Source organism: Podarcis tiliguerta (genome assembly GCF_965153285.1).
Source record: "Podarcis tiliguerta genome assembly, chromosome: 14".
Lineage (NCBI taxonomy): Eukaryota > Metazoa > Chordata > Lepidosauria > Squamata > Lacertidae > Podarcis > Podarcis tiliguerta.
Genome location: NC_139547.1, coordinates 1786695 through 1807939, shown reverse-complemented (window position 1 = coordinate 1807939; position 21245 = coordinate 1786695). Strand labels below are relative to the sequence as shown.

Sequence of the window (21245 nt, the reverse complement as noted above, 5' to 3'; positions counted from 1 at the left end):
CGGCACACTCTGGGTGCCATCCTGACGGGGCTGACATTCTGCCCCCCCCCCCCGTGACTCCCAAGCCTACAGCGAGCTGGGGAAAGGGGAGAGCTGCAAAGCGCCGTGCAAAGACAAGCTAGCCATCGTCTGCACGCGGCTTTGCAGCTCCAGCTCTCTCAGAGCTGCAGCCGCGGGCAGAAGATCCCGCCGCCGCCCGTTGGCTCATGTAGCGACGCTGTGCATGCGCCATACGTATGGTGCACATGCATGGTCGCCAGGCGGTTTGCCCCACCCCCTGACACCCAGCACCAGGGGCCGGTTAGCCTTCCTTCACCCCTGCCTGAAGGAGGGCTACGAGAGCATCTCTGAAGACATTTGGAATAGACAGTCCAGTAGTGGGACAGGTGGACTGATTTTGTTTGCCTCCTCCCTCATGAGTCTGCATGAGAATGCCATTCCACCCTAGAGATCACCCTTCAAGTCCCCTGATGCACAACAAATAGGGCCCTGGCAGAGAACCACCTTCTTTTGTGATACCCACAAAACGGAAGGTCCTCCTTAGAGAGGTACATCGCCTCTTGACTGCCATGAAGACCATCCTGTTTTGGTGCACTTGCTCAGAATTGTGCCATCTGTAAGGTTGTGCTTCCTCCTTCTTTAACTCTTCTGTTCTGGTATGTTGACTTTCAAGTAGAGATTCATCACAAATGGCTGTTTCCATTCTGCTGCAGATGGTTTCTGCCAAATACAGTGGTGCCTCGCAAGACGAAATTAATTCGTTCCGCGAGTCTCTTCGTCTAGCGGGTTTTTCGTCTTGCGAAGCAACCCTATTAGCGGATTAGCGCTATTAGCGGTTTAGCGGTTATTAGCGGCTATTAAAGGCTTAAGGGATTAGCGGATTAGCTGCTAAAAGGCTATTAGTGGTTTAGCGGCTTAGAAAAAGGGGGTGGGGAGGGGAAAAAAATCTCAAGACTCGCAAGACATATTCGTCTTGCGAAGCAAGCCCATAGGGAAATTCGTCCTGCGAAGCGCATCCAGAAATGGAAAACCCTTTCGTCTAGCAGGTTTTCCGTCTTGCGAGGCATTCATCTTGCGGGGTACCACTGTACTACGTTATTTTTCTCACAGTATGCTAGTTAATGTAGGTAACTTACATTCATTGCAGTGTAAAGGAAACGTCAAACAATGTGAACATAATTAATTAATTATGTATTGTTTGTGGACTTAAAGCCCCCGCCCACAACATAAATGAATAACTCTCATATCTGCTTGAATGATTTTCATTCCTGATCACAGACAAATACACAAACCAGCAATTTCCACTTCCTTTTTAATTTTGCATGGAAATGTAGTGTGCGTGTGTCTGCCATCATTGTGCTGCTTCAGTGGAGACTTCTTCATTCCTTTTCCCTGGAGACTTCAGTTTCAGATTTTGCCTACAACCACAAGGTGGCAATATCTTCCCATAATGATGGCAGATTATGTTCCTGGGCCGCGGGTGGCATTGTGGGTTAAACCACAGAGCCTAGGGCTTGCCGATCAGAAGGTCGGCGGTTCGAATCCCTGTGACTGGGTGAGCTTCTGTTGCTCGGTCCCAGCTCCTGCCAACCTAGCAGTTCCAAAGCACGTCAAAGTGCAAGTAGAAAAATAGGTACCGCTCTGGTGGGAAGGTAAACGGTGTTTCTGTGCTTCACTGGTTCACCAGAAGCGGCTTAGTCGTGTTGGCCACATGACCAACACCGGCTCCCTCGGCCAATAAAGCGAGATGAGCGCCGCAACCCCAGAGTCGCCTGCGACTGGACCTAATGGTCAGGGGTCTCTTTACCTTTAGATATCCCTTTCACAGGTAATACAAACTGTTCTTTCCCCAACTTTCCTGCTTTTAGGTTCTTATCTTTAACTATTATTCCTCAGAGTCACTTATTTCTGTGACCAGCCACTCTCAAAATGGTGAAGGCGCTGCTCCTTTCGCTTTCCCGCTAGAGCTGGCTTGCATCTCCCCTCCTCCGAATCTGAGCTAGAACTGAACCCTTGCCTTTCTTCGGAACATCCTGTCCCTCCCTGTTGTTCCTGTTGCTCTCTTCTCTTAGCTTCACTGCTCTCCTTCCCCCCTTGGGGAAAGCTTTCTCCATGTGGGAAACTGGGAACTTCTAAATCTAACTCTTCCCTGACAGATGACTCCTGTAGAAAGGCAGAATTAAAAACAACCACCCTCCCTTTATTTATTTAGAAGATTTAATAAACCACTTAACACAAAAGTTCCAAAGCTGTGCTCATAGAGCATTATTATCCTAATGTTAACATAAAGCAGCTTCATAACTTCAATTAGGCTCACATGTCTTGGTGGAACCACTGAGATAGTTGGTCTGGAGGTTTACAGTGTGTTGTCATCAATAATGTGTGGAACCCAAAGTTCCTGAGAGATGGCCTCCTCCCCTGCTATTCTTCCAGCTCCCTAAGATCACTAGGAAGGGTCTTTCTTTGGGTCCCACTTTGGGTGGAGACATGGTTGATGATGACTCGAGAGACGGCCTTGATAGTGGATGCATCAGTATTGTGGAAAACCTTGCCCTGTTAAATGGATGGCTTCCTTTCTGGACATTTTTTGCTGGCTGATATCTGATGTTTCTTTAAATGGATTTGTTATGTTTTTTATATTTGTGTTGTTTTTATTCTTTGTATTTTAATATATATGTTATTGTGTTTTTATTTTAAAATGTTGTTGGTTGCCCTGCGTGATGGCATGGGAACCAGAAGGGCAAGATAGAAACATTCATATAAAATTCAAATAAAGAAAATGTTTAGTTTCACTACTACTTTTTTCAGTTTTCATTTTGGTCCATCGCCAATGTGTTTAGATTTCCCAAACCCCACCCCTACTTCTCTCTCTCTCTGAGACTCATTTACAATACAGTCATACCTCATGTTACGTTTGCTTCATGTTACATTCTGTCAGGTTGTGTCCCGTGGCAACCCGGAAGTACCCCTTACTTCTGGATTTCGTCGCTCGCACATGCGCACAAGCACCAAATCATGCAGCGCATCTGCGCAGATACAGCGCTTCAGGGTGCGCTCTTTTCATGTTGCGAACGGGCCTCCGGAACGGATCCCATTCGCAACCAGAGGTACCACTGTATCTGTCAAACACATCTATCAAGGGGCTGCAGTTCTGAGATAACAGAGGAATACCTTGCATGAATCCGGCAGCAAGATATTCAGTAACCAGGAACCCATGAATTTGAATGGACAAGCACAAATGAAAGGTTACTCAGGCAATGGCCAAGCTACAATAATTTGGCTCTGTAAATCTCTCTCCCTCCTGCCTTGCCTGTCCTTAGGAAGAAACAGTTGTGTTATCTTTTGGAAGCAAAGGGGAAGAAATTGGGGACTGCCAGTGAGGATGGCAATGATCGCCGAAAGCTGGGAGGAGAGAATGCCAGTCGGCTGGCGCTGAATTACACCACGAGAGATTCCCAGACAGAAAAGCTGGAGGTAAGGAGTTCCAGGTGGAGCAGACACTTAAAAAATTCCCAACTGTTTGTTTTTGTTACAGTAGCTCATTTACTTTTTAATGGGTTTATCATATATTTTCTTCTGCTTCGAACAGCACAGTTGACTTCTATCTAGTGAAACAGTTTATTTCAAGATTTAACTGGAACATAACCAATACCTCCTGCTCTGCAACCTAGCGGTAGCACTGTTGAAAATATTCATAAAGCTGGCATATGCACATTTGTTGTAAATGGAGATATTCAGCACAGGCTGGACATACCCAAAGACATTCTCTTTCTCCTTCTTTGTTCTGCTGTAAAATGAATATAAACAGATTAGGGTTTCACGGGCAGAAAGCTGCTGATATATATTTGGTACAGATGTGCAGCTGGGAATGAGCAAATACAGATGTATTTATTTTTATTGACCACCTTTCAGCAAAGAGAGTTCCCAGGTTTAAAATTCACCGTTCAATCAGTTGGTGGTGTGGGATTGGGGGGGGGGGCAGCCAAAGTGTATGAGAGAGGTATGGTATCTTCTACTACCATCTCCACCAAGTGCCTTGGTAGCCTTCTAGATTTCCAGCAGGCTTAGTGCCCCTCCAGACACTCCCAACTGCTTTCCAACTGCAGCACTTAGGGGCCCTTGGAGGGGAACAGTTAATTCGTTTGTCATTGAGAAATGTGTGTTGTTTAGGGGAGACCTCTGAGTGGCTAACAGTATGGTCTTACACATGTCCTAAATCCCATTGGGTGCAACAGCACGTATATCCAGGCAATTGTGTTTAGAATTGCCTGGATATAGGCAAAAAAGTAGTAGAAGATAGAAGACAGATTAAAACATTATGTAAAAACTCCTCTAAAAAAACAATGCACCACCAAAAGAGGGTACAGTAGTCTACATTCCTTTTTCTTCACCACTTGTAGGATCTGCGTAGTCTTCAAAGGCAGCCCACTTCATAACATACTGCACTAGTCTAGCCTGCATGTGGCCAGGACATGAGACCACCTTTTGTGGGCCTGAAGCTGAGGCCAGTTAGTGCTTTTTATGGCCAAGGTCAATTATGAACAGAGGCCCTTCCCCACTCCCAGAGCCACGTGTACAGAATTCTTATAAAGATCAAGTAAAGTGAGGCTGTGTAACAGGGATTTGAAGCAGTAAATAGTATGCAAGACAAGCTAATAACAAGGCTTCACTTCATGATTCCATCACGTCTCAAGAAAAGACTATGTAGCAAAATAAGGTCCCTTGAGGAATCTCGCAACTGGGTAAATTGCATATTTTTTTGGGGGGGGGGTGTTATTAGGAAAGGCAATGTTCCACATGTGCCTGTAGATCAGGGGTATCCAACATGGAGCCCTCTAGGTATTGTTGGACTCCAACTCCCATCATCCTCGACCATTGGCTGTGTTCCTAGGGCTGATGGGAGTTGGAGTCCAGCATCTGAAGGGCACCACATAGGCCACCCCTGCTGTGGATTTTACCAAACATCCTATGGGAACAAGCAAGATGAAGAGTAACTGCCAGCTCAGCTTGTCATCAACTGCAAACTATCATCATGAATGTGACGGGTAGTTCACCCTTGAGGGCAGCAAGTTAATGTTACATTTTCAGATCGAGGCAGCTGGAAGGGATGTTCCCTCTCTTCTACTACCCATTAAAAACAGTTCTATGTGGTTTGCAGGAGCAAGTCATGACCTCACATTTTCAGCTGGGCTATAAATCAGTTGGATTAAACATTGTGACAGCTTCCAAAGAGCCAATTGTCATAGGGCTTTGTGGAAAGCCTTGATAGAAGGGGATTAGAATAACTGAACAAGAAAGCCTCAGTGTCACAACAATAGATTCTCCCCTCCCCACTCATCAGTGGAGGCCAAATTGCTTGATTTTCTAGATCTCATTGATCAAAAAATGTTTCCCGACACAGAAGGAATACTGGTGGGTGGGTGTAGAGAGAGAATTCAGAGATACAAATTCAATACATAATAATGGGAAATGGTGCTCTATGGCACAATATTAAAGTACACTGCCTAACAATAGACTTCCAACAGTATTGACAGTAGAAGTTGCTGCATCCAAATGATTAATGACTGCCAGCTTCAAGAAATACACAGTGTTGTTAATAGTTACATCCAAATACATTCCTGCCAACTGTGGCACTAAAAGAAACACACATCGTTGCTTTTTAAAGCCTGCAATCCTTGCTATATAATTATATAACCTTTGGAAGACATCTGACGGCAGTCCTGTTTTGGGAAGTTTTTAATGTTTGATGTTTTATTATGTTTTTATATCATCATCATCATCATCAAACCTTTTATTGGCATCACATACAAACATCCATAGCAAATCAGTACAGAATTACCGCCTTCTCAGTGACACAAAACATTTGTCAAATGAAAGAGGCAAGGCAGTCTAACATTACATCTCTAGGTCTCCAGGGAGATCAGACGTCTGCAATGTGTTTTGACGACAAAAAAACAGATAAAGATATTTAGCCACTACCTTGGTGAGCTCCTGATTATTCCCCAATAATAGAAAATGTATGATCTCTAACTCTGGTTTCCATTTGGAGCTGCTGGCAGAGATCAACATATAGTTTACATTTCAGAACCGTATGTGTAAGAGTTTCCACCTGATGGTCTTCACATGGCCAAATTCTTCTCCTTCCACCATTCCCGAGAACCTTCTCCATAGGAGGTTGGAAGGATTTGAATTAAAATGCCCTTCTTTCTTGAGGATTAAGCAAAAATTCAAGATAATTGTGGTTAATTTCATGTGCCCAAGAAAGTTGAAAGTTAAGAGGGGAGCATGTTTTCTCTGCTGCTGCTGTTAGTTCCTGGCGTTCAATGTCCCACAACCTAGTTTTTATTGTAGCCTTGGCAGATGGTGGGGACATTGATCGCAAAGATTCCACTGACAGCCCACGTTGCTGTACCGTTGTAGCCCTGGGGAAAGAAAGGGATCTAGCAAAACTTCACTAGGGAGAGGATCTCTATCTGTTGTGAGGCAGATGTTTAACCAGCATGTGAGGAATCTCGCCCAGGCTATGGTCTCTACCTTGTGTTGACCTCCCTCTAGACACAAGGCTGCATAGGGTACACAACGTGGGACAGCAAAAACCTTAAAATGGAAAGCTGCCTGCACTCGTTCTACCAGCTGGGTAAACCCTGGCAGCCAGACTGGAATTCCGTAGAGCAACTGAGCTATATCTTTGGCGCTGAAGACCTTGAGGGCAGAGGGGATATGCGAATTACCTCTTGTTATAAAGAAACACCTTGTGGCCTGCATAGACATCTTGCTGGCTCACCGCCGTTGCACGGTGCGAGGACCAGAGAAGCCTACGATGGAATGTGATTCCCAGGTAGCTGAATCTGAATACCTGCTGGGTGGGTTTCCCACCAAATACCCAGCTCTAGCTTTTGCATGAATTATGTTTTTATATGTGTTGGAAGCAACCCAGAGTGGCTAGGGCAAGCCAGGCAGATGAGTGGGGTACAAATATTTAAATTATTATTACCCTACTTACCTGTGAGAAAGCCTCACTGAATTCAATAGGACTTACTTCAGAGTACATGTGTTTTGGACTTCGCTGCTATTGTTTAAGCAAAATGAAATACAAGAGGCGCTCCATATTTCCTTTTGCTCACATTGATTTTTGCCAGATATTAACATTAGGTCTGTTGGGGAAGTTTGCTTTTGACTCTTTGTGTCTTAAAACCATGGAGAGAAAAGGAAATTGGGATTAGGGAGATGTTGGTATAAGGTCTGGAAGGGCATACGCAAGCTTGATATGTACATGTCTCACAGTCCCCCTGGCTACAGATTTTGAAAATGCATTTTGGTGTTTGATTCTTTTTCTCCTGCTGGAATTATTTTTCACTGTTTCCAGTGCCACCCCCACCGGATGAGCAGGGTATAATAATAATAATTTGTGGAAAATAATAATTATTATTATTTGTGGAAAAGTAAAAAGAGAAAACAGTAAATTGATGATAGATTTGATTTTATTTTTTGTACAAAGAAATGTTGTTTATTGTACACTGTTGTGGTATTTTGCAGTGTTTAGTGCTTTATAAATATTCCAAACAATAAACAAACAAACAGTTGCCAAGCAAGGGAGAGCACATGGCACTAATGGCCACACCTTGCTTTGATATTGACATTTGAACTGGGCTAACATTTTGTATATTCATTTGAAGTGGAAAGTACTTTGACAGCAGGCTGCTGTCTGAAGTGACTAGAATATTTTTGTTTTTAGCCTATCTTGGCTTGCTTTATAAGTTGAAAAATAGCTTCCTTTCTCTTCTGCCAAAGGGAGCTTGGCAATGCTCAAACACTTGTGTTCTCTTACCCCAGCAGAACCTGCTCTCAAAACGGATCCTTTGGTGTTCCTTGTTGTTCACTGAGGACCAACATTTCAGCCCGCTTCACTCTTATGTCTCTGGCATTTTTTAAATTAAGCTTAGCTGCTCTGGAGGAATTTGTTTCCTGACCTTCACCCTTGAAAATGGCTCTTTTGCATAGGAAGCGAAGGACAGGAAGGACTTCTGCCATTCCTACATCCAAGACTTGGTGAAGGAAGCAACTGACATCAATATGAAGAATGAGTCCTTGCAGAAGCTCTGGCCTCAGATGTTCATTGAACTCGTCAGAGACGCAGTGATTGAGATTCGCAATAAGGATTCCTACATGAAGCTGTGCCTGCAACGGATCGCCAGTCAGAAATCGTAGGGACATGGCTTCCTCTGCCCTTCAGGGCCACCCTACATTTCCCACAAAGGCCGAAAATAGTGTAAAAATTACCATCATTCTAGGACAGTGTGTATGTGTGTGTGTGTGTGTGTGTGTATATATATATATTCCATTGAAGAAGCCTCATTTTCACCGTAAAATGTTCCCTCTTTTGCATTTTCAGATGGAGTTCTTTTTCCTTGTTCAAATATACACCCGTGTGTCTATACACCAGCTTAAAGCAGCAATATGCAGGTAACTTGGTATCTGTGCTGTGGTTTACTGGCTGTTTTTTGTTGCTGATGCTGCTGTTCTTTTTTTGCTAGAGCACTCAAATTACCAGGTAAAAAGTCCCACTCTCTCTTATCCTCATCCTTTCAGCCGTTTTCCTGATTTGGCACTATTGTTGTTTGAGTTGGGACAGAACTTCTCGGATGGAAATATTGGATTGGGGGGGATTGAAAAATCAATAAATTATTCTTTTTGTAAACCCCAAATTTGATCTTTAGAGAATTGCTTTCATTTGGTTACAATGGCACCCTGCAATGCTAAGCTTAAGGATTCAGTAGCAAAAGGTACTAATAGATCCTGCAAATACTAACAAAAATCAGGGATTTTTTTTTAATAGATTTTATTTTTGCATTTTCTATTTTGCATAAACAAATGAATTAAATATGTAAACATATAATCACTTTTGACTTCTCTCCCCCCATTGTGGATTTTAATGTAATGATTTCCCCCTCTGCATCTCTTTCAGAACTCAATTTTTTATAAATCCTTTGTTAATCTATAGTTCAAATTTTTACTACAAGTTTTCTGTCAATCCTACAAATGTATGTAATTGTTTACAATAGCTTTTCAAATAAACTATAAACTTTCCCCATTCTTTATTAAAGACCTCCTCTTCCTGGTTTCTAATTATTCCTCTAAGTTTTGCCATCTCGGCATAGTTCACCAATTTTAACTGTCACTCTTCCTTGGTCAGAGTTGTACCCTCTTTCCGTTGCTGGGCTAACAGAGTCCGCCTGGCCGTGGGCACATACATAAATAGTTTTGTCTGGTCCTTTGGGATCTCTGGTCCTATAATGCCTAAAAGAAAAGCTTCTGGTTTATTAGGAAAAGTTATCTTCAACATTTTTTCCAGTTCATTATATATCATTTATCATCTTACATGACCACCACACATGATAAAAAGTACCCTCTTTTTCTTTACATTTCTAGCACGTTTTAGACTCTTTTTTGTACATCATAGCTAATTTGCTGGAAGTTAAATACCAGCGATAACATCAATTTCATATAATTCTCCTTCAGAGTGTAACACTCTGTATACCCCCCCCCCCCAATTTTTTGTTATTAATTTTCACAAAATTATAAACAAACATAAATCATAACCTTATTAAAGTTATACTTATTAATATTGTTAAACAACTTCCTCGCTTCCCCTTGGTTAAATTTCAGTGTATATCCTTTTAACGGTTTTCCAAATCAGAATTCTTATAAACTTAACTTAATCGTTTAACATCCTTATATCTTTTCAATTTGAAATTAAACATATTAATTCAACACTTAATTTATAAAAAATCCTAAGCCAATCTAATACCCGCCAGCTGTTTCCAATTAATTTAACTTAACAAATTTAGCTAAATAATTATTAAATTTTGTCCATTCTTCCCGATACGCCTCCTCCTTCTGGTCGCAGACTGTTCCGGTTAGGTCGGCTAGCTCCGAAAAATCCATCATCTTCATCTGCCATTCTTCTACAGTTGGTAATTCTTGCATTTTCCACTTTTTAGCTAGTAAAATTCTAGCAGCAGTTGTGGCATACAAAAATAATTTAACATATTTCTTGGGCAATTCCCGACCAATAATTCCAAGAAGAAAGGCCTCGGGTTTCTTTATAAATATATATTTCAACATTTTTTTCAATTCATTATAAATCTTTTCCCAGAAGTCTTTCACCTTGGGGCAGGTCCACCACATGTGATAAAAAGTTCCTTCTTTTTCTTTACATTTCCAACATAAATTATCACAGTTATGATAAGTCTTAGCTAATTTAACAGGGGTCAAAGACCATCTATACATCATTTTCATAATATTTTCCTTTAACGCAGTACATGCAGTGAACTTAACCCCTTCCACAGTCTTTCCCAATCATCAAGCATTATGTGATGTCCAATGTCTCTTGCCCAATCTATCATCACAGATTTAACTTGTTCATCTTTTGTATGGCACTCCAACAATAACTTATACATTTTAGACAAATTTTTACCTTTAGTCTCCAACTTAGATTTTTCAGAAGCAAAACCGTTTTTTTAAAAAAATCCAGTTTGTACAATTCATTAATCTGGTAGTAATGTAGCCAGTTTAACTTACCTTTAACTTGATTAAATGGTTTTAATTTATATCCTTCTTGATCTTCCAATATTAAATCATTCTGCCATTCTCAACCATTTTGTATCCATATTTAACTTTTTCTGGGCCTTTGCCTCCATTGGTGAAAGCCACCTGGGCGTCTTTCTTTCTAAAAGATCTTTATATTTAATCCATACATTATACAATGATTTCCTAATTACCGTATTTTTCGCTCTACAGGATGCACTTTTCCCCTCCTAAAAAGCAAGGGAAAATGTGTGTGCGTCCTATGGAGCGAATGCAGGGGGGAGGCAGGTGGGGAAAGCCCCCAAGAGCTCCATGTGGTTCTTGCGGGCTTTTCCCCAGGAGGGATAAGGGACTGACTGGCCGCATCAGTCCCTTCTCCCACCTCGTAGAAAAGCCAGCAGAAGCCGCGCAGCCCCTTTAAAGAGCGCGTGGCTCCTGTGGGCTTTTGCAGGACATGGGGGAATTCCCCCACCTCCCGCAAAAGCAGGGAGGAGGTCTGGGAGAAGGGCACAGGCTGCCTGCAGCCCGTCCGCTGCTCCCAGAGCTGGGGGGGGGGGTCATCTTCTAAAAGCATCCACTCTTTAATCCAGCAGAAAGCTGCTGCTTCAAAATAAATTTTTTAATCTGGCAGGGAAAATCCCCCTCTTTCTTTAGAATCCATGAGTAATTTATATTTAATTCTTGGTTTTTCCCCTGCCAGATGAATCTAGATAAAGCTTTCTGCCATTCTTTAAAACATTTTGCATTGTGTATGATTGGAAGGGCTTGGAACAAAAAAAGCATCTTTGGCAGCACATTCTTCTTAACCACTGAAATCTGGCCCATTAGTGACAATTTTAAATTTTACCATATCTCCAGATCTCTCTTAATTTTGTTCCATAATTTCTCATAATTACCTTTGTATAAATTCAAGTTTTTCCCAGACAGATTCACCCCTAAGTATTTAACTTTTTTCACAAAATCCAGGCCCGTCTTTTCTTGTAATGATTTTCTTTCATCATTATCCAGATTTTTCTCTAATACTTTGGTTTTGCTCTTGTTTCGTCTAAATCCTACTACCTGTCCAAACTCTTGTATCAGCTCCAGTGCTTTAACTGCACTGGAGTCTGGATCTTGTAAAGTCAATACTAAATCATCCGCAAAGGGTTTTAATTTATATTGTTTGGATCCTACTGTAATACCTTTAATTTGTTCATCCTTTCTAATCATACTTAGCAAGACCTCTAGGACTGAAATAAACAGCAGAGGGGAAAGTGGGCAGCCTTGCCTGGTTCCCTTCTCTATTCTAATTTCCTCCGATACCACATTATTTACAATAATTTTAGCTTTTTGTTCCTGAAAGATCACTTTGATACCATTTAAAAAATCTTGACCAACCCCCATACTCTCAAAATTATATAACAATGTATCTTGGAGATTTATGTTATATGTCAAAGGCCTTCTCTGCATCAATAAACATTAACATTGCTTTACAATTCTTTCTTGCTTCCAGTTTTTCCAAAATATCCACAACATTTCTAATATTACCTTTCATATGTCTTCTAGGCAGAAATCCTGCCTGGTCCTTGTGGATATATTTAGATAGAACCTTCTTTAGCCTGTTAGCCAATATATTTTCAAAAATTTTGTAATCCACATTGAGTAGGGAGATTGGTCTGTAGTTTTTAACATTGGATCTATCTTGACCCTGTTTAGGAATCAGAGTAATATAAGCTTCCTTCCAGGTTTCAGGTGCTTTGCCCCCTTGCATGATGGTTACTTCTACCAGAGGTTGAATAAGCCAATCTTTCAGTGTCTTACAATATTTCGCTGATAGACCATCAGGTCCCGGTGTCTTGCTAAGCTGCATTGAATTTATTGCCTGTTCAACTTCCTGTCTTGTAATTAACCCTTTTAGTAGGATCTTTTTATCATCTGGAATCTGCTGCAAACCATATCTTAATAAATTGCTCATTTTTTGCCAAACCCTCTTTGTCCTTTTTATACAGTTGTTTATAATATTTGTAAAAACATTTTCTTATATCTGCAGGGTTCTCTACAGATTTTCCTTCTGTTACAATATTTGTGATAGTACTTTGCTTTTGTCTCTTCATTAACTGCCAGGCTAATAATTTCCCACATTTATTTGCAGTTTCAAAATTTCTTTGTCTCATCCTTCTTATCTTCCATTCTATTTCTTGGTTAACTAACTGTGAATATTGAATCTGTAGGACCTTAATTTATTTTTGAATCTGTAAATTCTTTGAGTTTCCTCTAAGCTTCTTCTCTTTATCTTTTAATTGTTCCATAATTTTATCTTTTCTCTCATTCTGTGACTTTCTCCTAATAGAGTTTTGTTGTATCAGAAACCCTCTCATTACTGCTTTGCTGGCATCCCAAATAACCCTTGTTTCCGTTCCCTGATTCATATTAAGTTCCAAATAGTCCTTGTTTCCGTTCCCTGATTCATATTAAGTTCCAAATAGTCCTTTAGGGTTTTTTGGGCTTTATTCACAATTGAAGTACTTCTCAACAAATCATCATTCATTCTCCATCCGAAGGAACCCTGTACAAACATTTTCAAGTCCATAGAAACTGCATTATGATCAGAGCAAGTTTTAGGGCAAATTACCGTTTTTATTACTTTAGGAAACAAGTCTCTGGATATCCATGGGTAGTCTATTCTCGAAAATACTTGGTTAGCATCTGAGAAAAAAGTAAAGTCTTTTTCCATTGGATTTCTTATTTTCCATCTGTCTGACAAATCAAATTTGTCAGTTAATTTGTCAGTCGAAGAAAGCCTTAGGTAGTCTGCCAGAGTTTGATACCTTTGATCTCTGAGTCCTATCCATCATGGTAGATGCAACAGAGTGTAACACAGTGTAAATTTTAATCCTCTTGTCCATAGTCTCTCCCATGCTGCTCATTCAATGTTATAGCCAAAATGCTTGGCCCAGTGGATCATAACCGATTTGACCTGTTCATCTTTTGTTTGCCACTCTAATAGAAGGTTATACATTTTGGAAATGAACATAATTTTATTTCCTAACAGTTCCCTTTCAAACTGGGAGGTTTTATTTGAAAAACCCTTCTTTTTATCCAACTTAAGCATTTCATTAAATTGGTAATATTGCAACCAATCTGTTACTAATTCCCTTATATCTTCAAACCTCTTTAGTTTTAAATCCTGATCTACATCATTTCATAATTCTTTATAGGTTGCCCAATCATTTCTCATACTCTCTTTTTTCATCGATATTACTTCTAGTAAAGGGAGCCACATGGTGCTTTTTGTTCCAATAATTTTTTTACATTTATCCGTATAACATGGTTCAGAAAAGCTTTATGAACTTTAACCTTGTTATACCACAAATAAGCATGCCAACCAAATCTGTTATCATGCCCTTCAAGATCTAATATGGAACCATTTCCCAAGGATACCCATTCCTTTAGCCAGCAAATACAAGACGTCTCAAAATAAAATTTCAAATTGGTAAGGAGAATCCGCCTCTCCCTTTAGCATCAGTCAATACTTTATACTTTATTCTTGGTTTCTTCCCCTGCATTCTTTAAAGCATCTTATATTGTTGATCTCTGGTACTGTTTGAAACAAAAATAACATTTTTGGTAGCACATTCACTTTTATCACAGATATTCTTCTCATAAGTGACAAGTTCACCCTTCTACAAATTTCTAGACTCTTTTTAACCTCTCTCCAAGCTCTGACATAATTATCTTTAAAAATATTTATATTCCTCAGTGTTAACCACACTCCTAAATATTTAGTTTCTTTTCAATCATTATTCCTGTTAATGATTGTAGATCATTTTTAATTAGGTCATTCATGTTTTTCACCATAATTTGTGTTTTGTTTTTGTTAAGTTTGAAACCTGCTACCCCTCCGAATTTGTTCTAAAACCCTTGGTACACTGACCATAGGTTCCTCTACGGATATCACTGCATCACCTGCAAATGCTGATATAAGAGCTTATATGCTCTCTGCCCCACTGTTATCCCTTTGATTTCATTACCAGATCTAATTCTTTTAGTCAGAACCTGTAAAACCAATATAAGCAGTAACAGTAACAGGGGACAGCCTTGTCTTGTCCCCTTAGTTATTTTAAATTTTCCGGTTAAAACATTAAGAAACAGTTGGAATTGGTCAGCCTCAGGGCTCCTTCACACACCAAAAGAGGTTTTAAGTGCAATGTGCAAATCCAACTCACATTTTTTACAAATACACTCATTAGGGATTAGTGTCAAGTTCCGTTTGAACATACACTTGATAGCAAATGCATGTTTGCCTTCGGATATTGTATGAAGTGGCTCCAAGTTAAATGAGAACATACAATACAGTCCTACAAGCTAAATGTTTGGGTGCATTCTTTTTATATTCTTTCAAAGCGATCAGGGTGGGGTTTTGTGTGTGTGTGTGTGTGTGTGTGTGTGTGTATTGAACTGTTATGATAGAAAATGAAAAGAATGGGAAGGGAAGGGAAAGGAGCAATAAGCACCTGTAGGCCACCAACTCTTTCACAATCTGCATTTAAAATTATCCAGGCAATGGTTTGGATTCCTGGTGGAGTGGTCAGTACAGGAGGCAGTCCTGGAAAAGGAGCAGCTAAACAACTGTTGGTCCCAGCGAGGCCAATGGAAGGGGCCTCACTGTTCCTCTTCTTCCTGTGAAGCAGCTGATAGAGGCAGTTCTGGGAGAGGAGCCAAAGGACAGTCCCTGCTAAGCTGATGTAGGGGCTTCACTGCCTCCTCTATTTCTCAGAAGCAGCAAATAGGCTGGTCTCTGGTGGAGACTGCTGTTTATAACTAAACAAAAGTGACTCACAGCAGCTTACTAAAACAATATAAACACTTGAACCAGCTACAACAAGCACAACCAAGCATCTGGAAGGCTCCAGGTGCTCCATCCCTGATCTTAAAAAAGACTCCCAGGGTGACAGGTAGACATCTAAAAACGTTAAAATGCAAAGCTCAAATGAAACAAGAGCATTACAAAATAGAGCCAGGCAGAAAGTATTTTCATTCCCTACAGAAAAACCCTAAGGGCTCTATGCAGCCAAGGTGTACTCAGAGCAGACTCACTGAAATGAATGTACCAAAGTTAGGCATGTTCATCAAAAATCTACAAGTTATGGATCTAAAAGGTCTGGCCATTAAAAAAGTGTTTTTGTCTCAAAAGAATTCTTTTGGTGCTATTGTAGTAAAGCTGGGCAACCTCAGTGAAATGGCTGCATCGCCATAGTTCAGTGGCAGAGTATCTGCCTTGCACACAGAGGCTCCCAAGTTCCTTCTGTGGCATCTCCAGGGAGGACTGGGAGATGCCCCTTGTCTGAAACTTTGGAGAGCTGCTGCCCTTCAGTGTAAACATACTGAGCAAGATGGACCAGTGGACTGACTCAGTGTAAGGCAGCTTCCTGTGTTAACCATTCATCTCACTTCTGAAGGTGGGGAAAAGAGGGCATAGGGAGAGGCTTCTGAGAATGACCTCAAGGCTCTGGCAGGTTTGTTCAGGAGGAAGGTCAATTACCAATCAAACTAACTAATAGCTGTTGTCAGATTTTTCTTAGGATGCCTTCCTTGTTGATCTCTAGTAAAAGGCGAAAGATTTATACGATCTGAGGAGAAGCCAGAGTATGCCTTCCTTGTTGATCTCAATTTTTGTTCAGAGGTATCAGGCAATTGCATCCAGGTGAGTGTGATGCTCCGAAGTGGGGGTGAATCTGTTCATTTGCATGCCTCAGGGGAAGAATTCTTGCAGCAAGGGGAACTTGGTGTCCTGGTTACCTGCTCTTTCAGATTAGGTTTCTTAGCTGAGTGATCGCCCAGCATCATCCCTGAACTAAGACACGGCTAGGAACATAATTATCCTTTGGGTTTCTCACTTCTCCTAATTTTGTTGTGCATCTCTTGGCTCAAGTAACATAGAGATAAGATACATGTTTGAATAAGATGCATATTTTTATATGGATGCAGAGATAAAACAGTGCAGGCCATAAATAGACTGATCCATCTATCCCTGGAGTATGCACGGCTCCTTCTCCCCATGGAAATGGCTGTCCCTCTGCCCTCTCTTAGCATCTGCTTGCACAGTAAGGGTGTGTACCAAGTCCTGAAGCCTTTCACGGGTTGGACATGTTTCCCCATTTGTTATGCATTCTTGTTCAGAGTAGGAATCCAGATCTTGATGACTAAGGCTGTATCTCGTTTCCTGCTTTGGAAAGAGGATCTTAAAGGGAAAAAGTGAGTGTGTGCTCTTTTGTTTATCTGGAGAGTCTCTGTAGCATGAAAGGAGCAGCAATTCAACATGATGTGCCTTTGCCAACATTGGGAAAAGAACTAAAGGGGTGGGGGGTGGACTGGAGATTTTTCATTCACATGCAACCCGTGTTAGATAAGTTGCCTTGTTTGCCAATAAAGATCTGTATCTCCAAAGAGCTTCTCCATCTTGTGATCAAACTCTGAGCCACCTTGGCACAAGTTTGTATAAGCCATCTCCCCTTTTCATCATCTTAATAATTACAAGCCTTTGAAAGTACAAATTGAAACTATCCTGAAGCTCAGCCTGTCTCAAATGCATACTTGCCCTAAGTATCTCATTCCTTACAAACAAGCATAAGTACATTTCACCCCCCCCCCGCCTCTCCATTTGAAAAGAAGTCAGTGGGTGGATCTTGCTAATTTTAGCCATAGGTTCACTTTGCTGTTGTAATTTGTGGCAACAAACGGGTTTGGCGCAATTTAGACCCCTGGAAGTTCTTAGTAGCTTCCTCTATTGTTTTCTAGTAAGTCTTTTCATCCTCTTGTCAATACTTGTCTGTCTTTGTGGCTTTTTCTCCATTTCCCACCATTCCTGGAATACTAACCATATTAACCTTCAAGGGTTCCAGTGCTTCAGAGATGCAGGGCATGGGCCCTTAGGCCTACATTTGCAAAAAAAATGTGTCAGTGCTAATGCCAATGTGTACATGCAAATTAAGGCTTTAAATGCCACAGAAAGTGAGCCAACTGATTTCCCAGCCAGATAATCCCATAGAAATTCTTCAGTTAACTTGTGACTTACCGTAAACAAGTTCCTCTTCAGTTCATTTCCCTCAATTGATCTCCAGCATAGCCTACTCCAGATAAATTTAATTCTAGAGATTAAATTTATATGAATATATTTTCCCAAATGAACACCCTAATTGGTAACCAGATCATCTACCCTCCGATTTGATTTCCCCTAAATTCATTATCTACCCAGAATTACTCAGTGAGAGCTGTTCAGCAGTGGGACGGTCTTCCTCGGAGGTTTTTAAGCAGAGGTTGGATCTGTCATGGATGCTTTAGCTAAGATTCCTGCATTGCAGGGGGTTGGGCTAGATGACCCTTGGGGTCCCTTCCAAATCTAGAATTTATGATTCTATGAGTCCCCTTCTTTTTTTCTCCCCTTGTTGTGTAAGTTTCTCCTTTCCCTTACTTCACCTCCACTTTTGTGTCCCGCACCCAAAAAGGATTGTCAGCCTGTGGAACAAGGCGTGTACTATTTTTATATGATTTCTAGTGCATATCATTTGCTTTCAGGTATAATAAATTATTATGAATAACAAGTGCCTGCCCCTCTAGTCTGGCCTCCTGTTCCCACAGAGGCCAACCAGACGCCGGTGGGAAACCTGCAAAGCACTTGGTATTTAGAAGCCCTGCCGCCTTTGAGGCTGGAGGCAGAGCAGAGCCCTTGTGGCTCATCAATAGCTCTCTCCTCTTCCATGAATTTGCCCAGTCCTCCTTCAGTGCCACCTACACTAGTGGCCAACATTGCCTCCTAGGTTGGGAGTTTCATAGTTTAAGCATGAGAAAGCAAGCTTTTCCCACCCTTTCTCCAAGGAGCTCTGTGTGGTTTACATGGGGTTATCTCAGTTGTCCCTCACTGCAGCCCCCCTGAGAGGTTGTGTGAATATAACCTACCCAGTTAGCCTATACCTTTGCAAATATTTTATTTCATTAAGCTTACTACATGCAGTACCCAGTATCTTTCATCCCTAGGACAGCTCCCCTTCTCCAGTGGCTTACCACTGGAGAATTTATAATAATTTGCTGGTTTTTTTATATAAAAACAGCAAATTATAATAATATAAGACAATTTCATAGTATAGCTGCACTAAAACACATGGCAGTTCTATAGCAGCAGCCATTATAGTGGCAGAAACTTAGGAAGCCTCCTTAGAATTCAGACCTATGGGTTGCTGAGGTCAGTATTGTCTGCACTGACTTTTGCAACTCTCCAGGGCTTCTGCAAGGGCTCTTTCCCAGCCCCAAGAGATCCAGGGGTTGCTTTTCCATGGAAAGGACAACTCTGCTCTCCTGGTTCTGGATTCACAGGATGCATCTCCCTTGCTGAAGGTCACCAGGACCTTTGGTCCCACCATGACAGAACATAAACTGTAGTAACAAAAAATAAATAGGGAGGGTGTGCCTGAGGCAAAACTGGAAGGTGCTCTCCTGCCCCCGTCTCCACCAAAGCCAGCCTTGCCTTGAGATTTTGGCACGATCTCTCTGGGACCGCTGGGACAGTCAACGCTGCTTCACTGGTGGTGATGGGGCGCCCGTGGGCTTCTGCCACTCAAGGCAGCTGCCTCAGCATGCCTCGTGGCACACCAGCCCTGTCCATCCCCGATGTGCCATGTCTAGGAAAGCCATATTCCTCCTGCCTCGCTCCATCACTTCCAAAGTTCTGTGAGAGTGATAGAGCAATGAGTTTCAGCTGCACCTGGAATTGGACCCAGAAACCAATATACAGTGGTGGTGGACCAGAAAAAAGATTATGGCAGGAGCGTCTCCACCCCCATCGTTCAGCCACTGAACATCGTTCAGGCACTGAGATCCAGCGCCGAGGGCCTTCTGGCGGTTCTCTCACTGCGAGAAGTGAAGCTACAGGGAACCAGGCAGAGGGCCTTCTTGGTAGTGGTGCCCACCCTGTGGAATGCCCTCCCACCAGACGTCAAGGAAATAAACAACTATCTGACTTTTAGAAGACATCTGAAAGCAGCCCTGTTTAGGGAAGTTTTTAATGTTTGATCTTTTATCACTTTATTATTATTATTCTCATTAATATTTTGTTGGGAGCAGCCCAGAGTGGATGCGGAAACCCAGCCAGATGGGTGGGGTATTAATAATAATAATAATAATAATAATAATAATAATGCAATCCCTCGCAGCCGAGTAAGATTGTCTTCCATGTACATGGCCTTAACAGTGAGTCCATAAGTGACTGTTGGAGGCCAATTCTGGATCCACATGTCCTTCCACAGTGGGATCATAGATTTCCGGGTGGGAGTTGATCATGGTGAAGGTTTGCCAAGTGTGCCTTCCTCTTTGCACATTTCTCCCTTTCGTCCTGAGTTCGAGTGTCTTCAAAGTGCATGACATCTTTGATAAAGGCTGTTCTCCAACTGGGGCGCCTGCAGGCCAGTGCTTCCCAGTTCATAGAATCATAGAATCATAGAGTTGGAAGAGACCACAAGGGCCATCGAGTCCAACCCCCTGCCAAGCAGGAAACACCATCAGAGCACTCCTGACATATGGTTGTCAAGCCTCCGCTTAAAGACCTCCAAAGAAGGAGACTCCACCACACTCCTTGGCAGCAAATTCCACTGTCGAACAGCTCTTACTGTCAGGAAGTTCTTCCTAATGTTTAGGTGGAATCTTCTTTCTTGTAGTTTGGATCCATTGCTCCGTGTCCGCTTCTCTGGAGCAGCAGAAAACAACCTTTTTCCCTCCTCTATGTGACATCCTTTTATATATTTGAACATGGCTATCATATCCCCCCTTAACCTCCTCTTCTCCAGGCTAAACATGCCCAGCTCCCTTAGCCGTTCCTCATAAGGCATCGTTTCCAGGCCTTTGACCATTTTGGTTGCCCTCCTCTGGACACGTTCCAGTTTGTCAGTGTCCTTCTTGAACTGTGGTGCCCAGAACTGGACACAGTACTCCAGGTGAGGTCTGACCAGAGCAGAATACAGTGGCACTATAACTTCCCTTGATCTAGATGCTATACTCCTATTGATGCAGCCCAGAATTGCATTGGCTTTTTTAGCTGCCGCGTCACACTGTTGGCTCATGTCAAGTTTGTGGTCAACCAAGACCCCTAGATCCTTTTCACATGTACTGCTCTCAAGCCAGGTGTCACCCATCTTGTATTTGTGCCTCTCATTTTTTTTGCCCTAGTGCAATACTTTACATTTCTCCCTGTTAAAATTCATCTTGTTTGTTTTGGCCCAGTTCTCTAATCTGTCAAGGTCATTTTGAAGTGTGATCCTGTCCTCTGGGGTGTTAGCCACCCCTCCCAGTTTGGTGTCATCTGCAAATTTGATCAGGATGCCCTTGAGTCCATCATCCAAGTCGTTGATAAAGATGTTGAATAAGACCGGGCCCAAGACAGAACCCTGTGGCACCCCACTAGTCACTCTTCTCCAGGATGAAGAGGAACCATTGATGAGCACCCTTTGGGTCCGGTCAGTCAGCCAGTTACAAATCCACTGAGTGGTAGCATAGTCAAGACCGCATTTTACCAGCTTCTTTACAAGAATATCATGGGGCACCTTGTCAAATGCCTTGCTGAAATCAAGGTAGGCTATATCCACTGCGTTCCCTTCATCAAGGTAGGCTATATCCACTGCGTTCCCAGTTGT

The 21245-nt window shown here is 41.9% G+C and overlaps 1 protein-coding gene across 11 annotated transcripts in view; it reads left to right on the top strand.

Annotated features, from left to right (window-relative positions):
- Positions 1 to 20943, top strand: part of LRRC49 (leucine rich repeat containing 49) — a 67707-nt gene extending 46764 nt beyond the window's left edge. For 7 of the 11 annotated variants that reach the window (XM_083412766.1, XM_083412768.1, XM_083412765.1 and 4 more), the window contains 2 exons: positions 3321 to 3474; positions 8002 to 8705. In XM_083412766.1, the coding sequence (XP_083268892.1) occupies positions 3321 to 3474; positions 8002 to 8208 (361 nt within the window). In that variant the 3' untranslated portion in view covers positions 8209 to 8705. Of the gene's footprint in view, positions 1 to 3320; positions 3475 to 7833; positions 7974 to 8001; positions 8706 to 20835 lie in introns of those variants that run through there. The other 4 variants (XM_083412772.1, XM_083412770.1, XM_083412771.1 and 1 more) reach the window with 4 other exon arrangements.
- Positions 20944 to 21245: the final 302 nt, after the last annotated feature.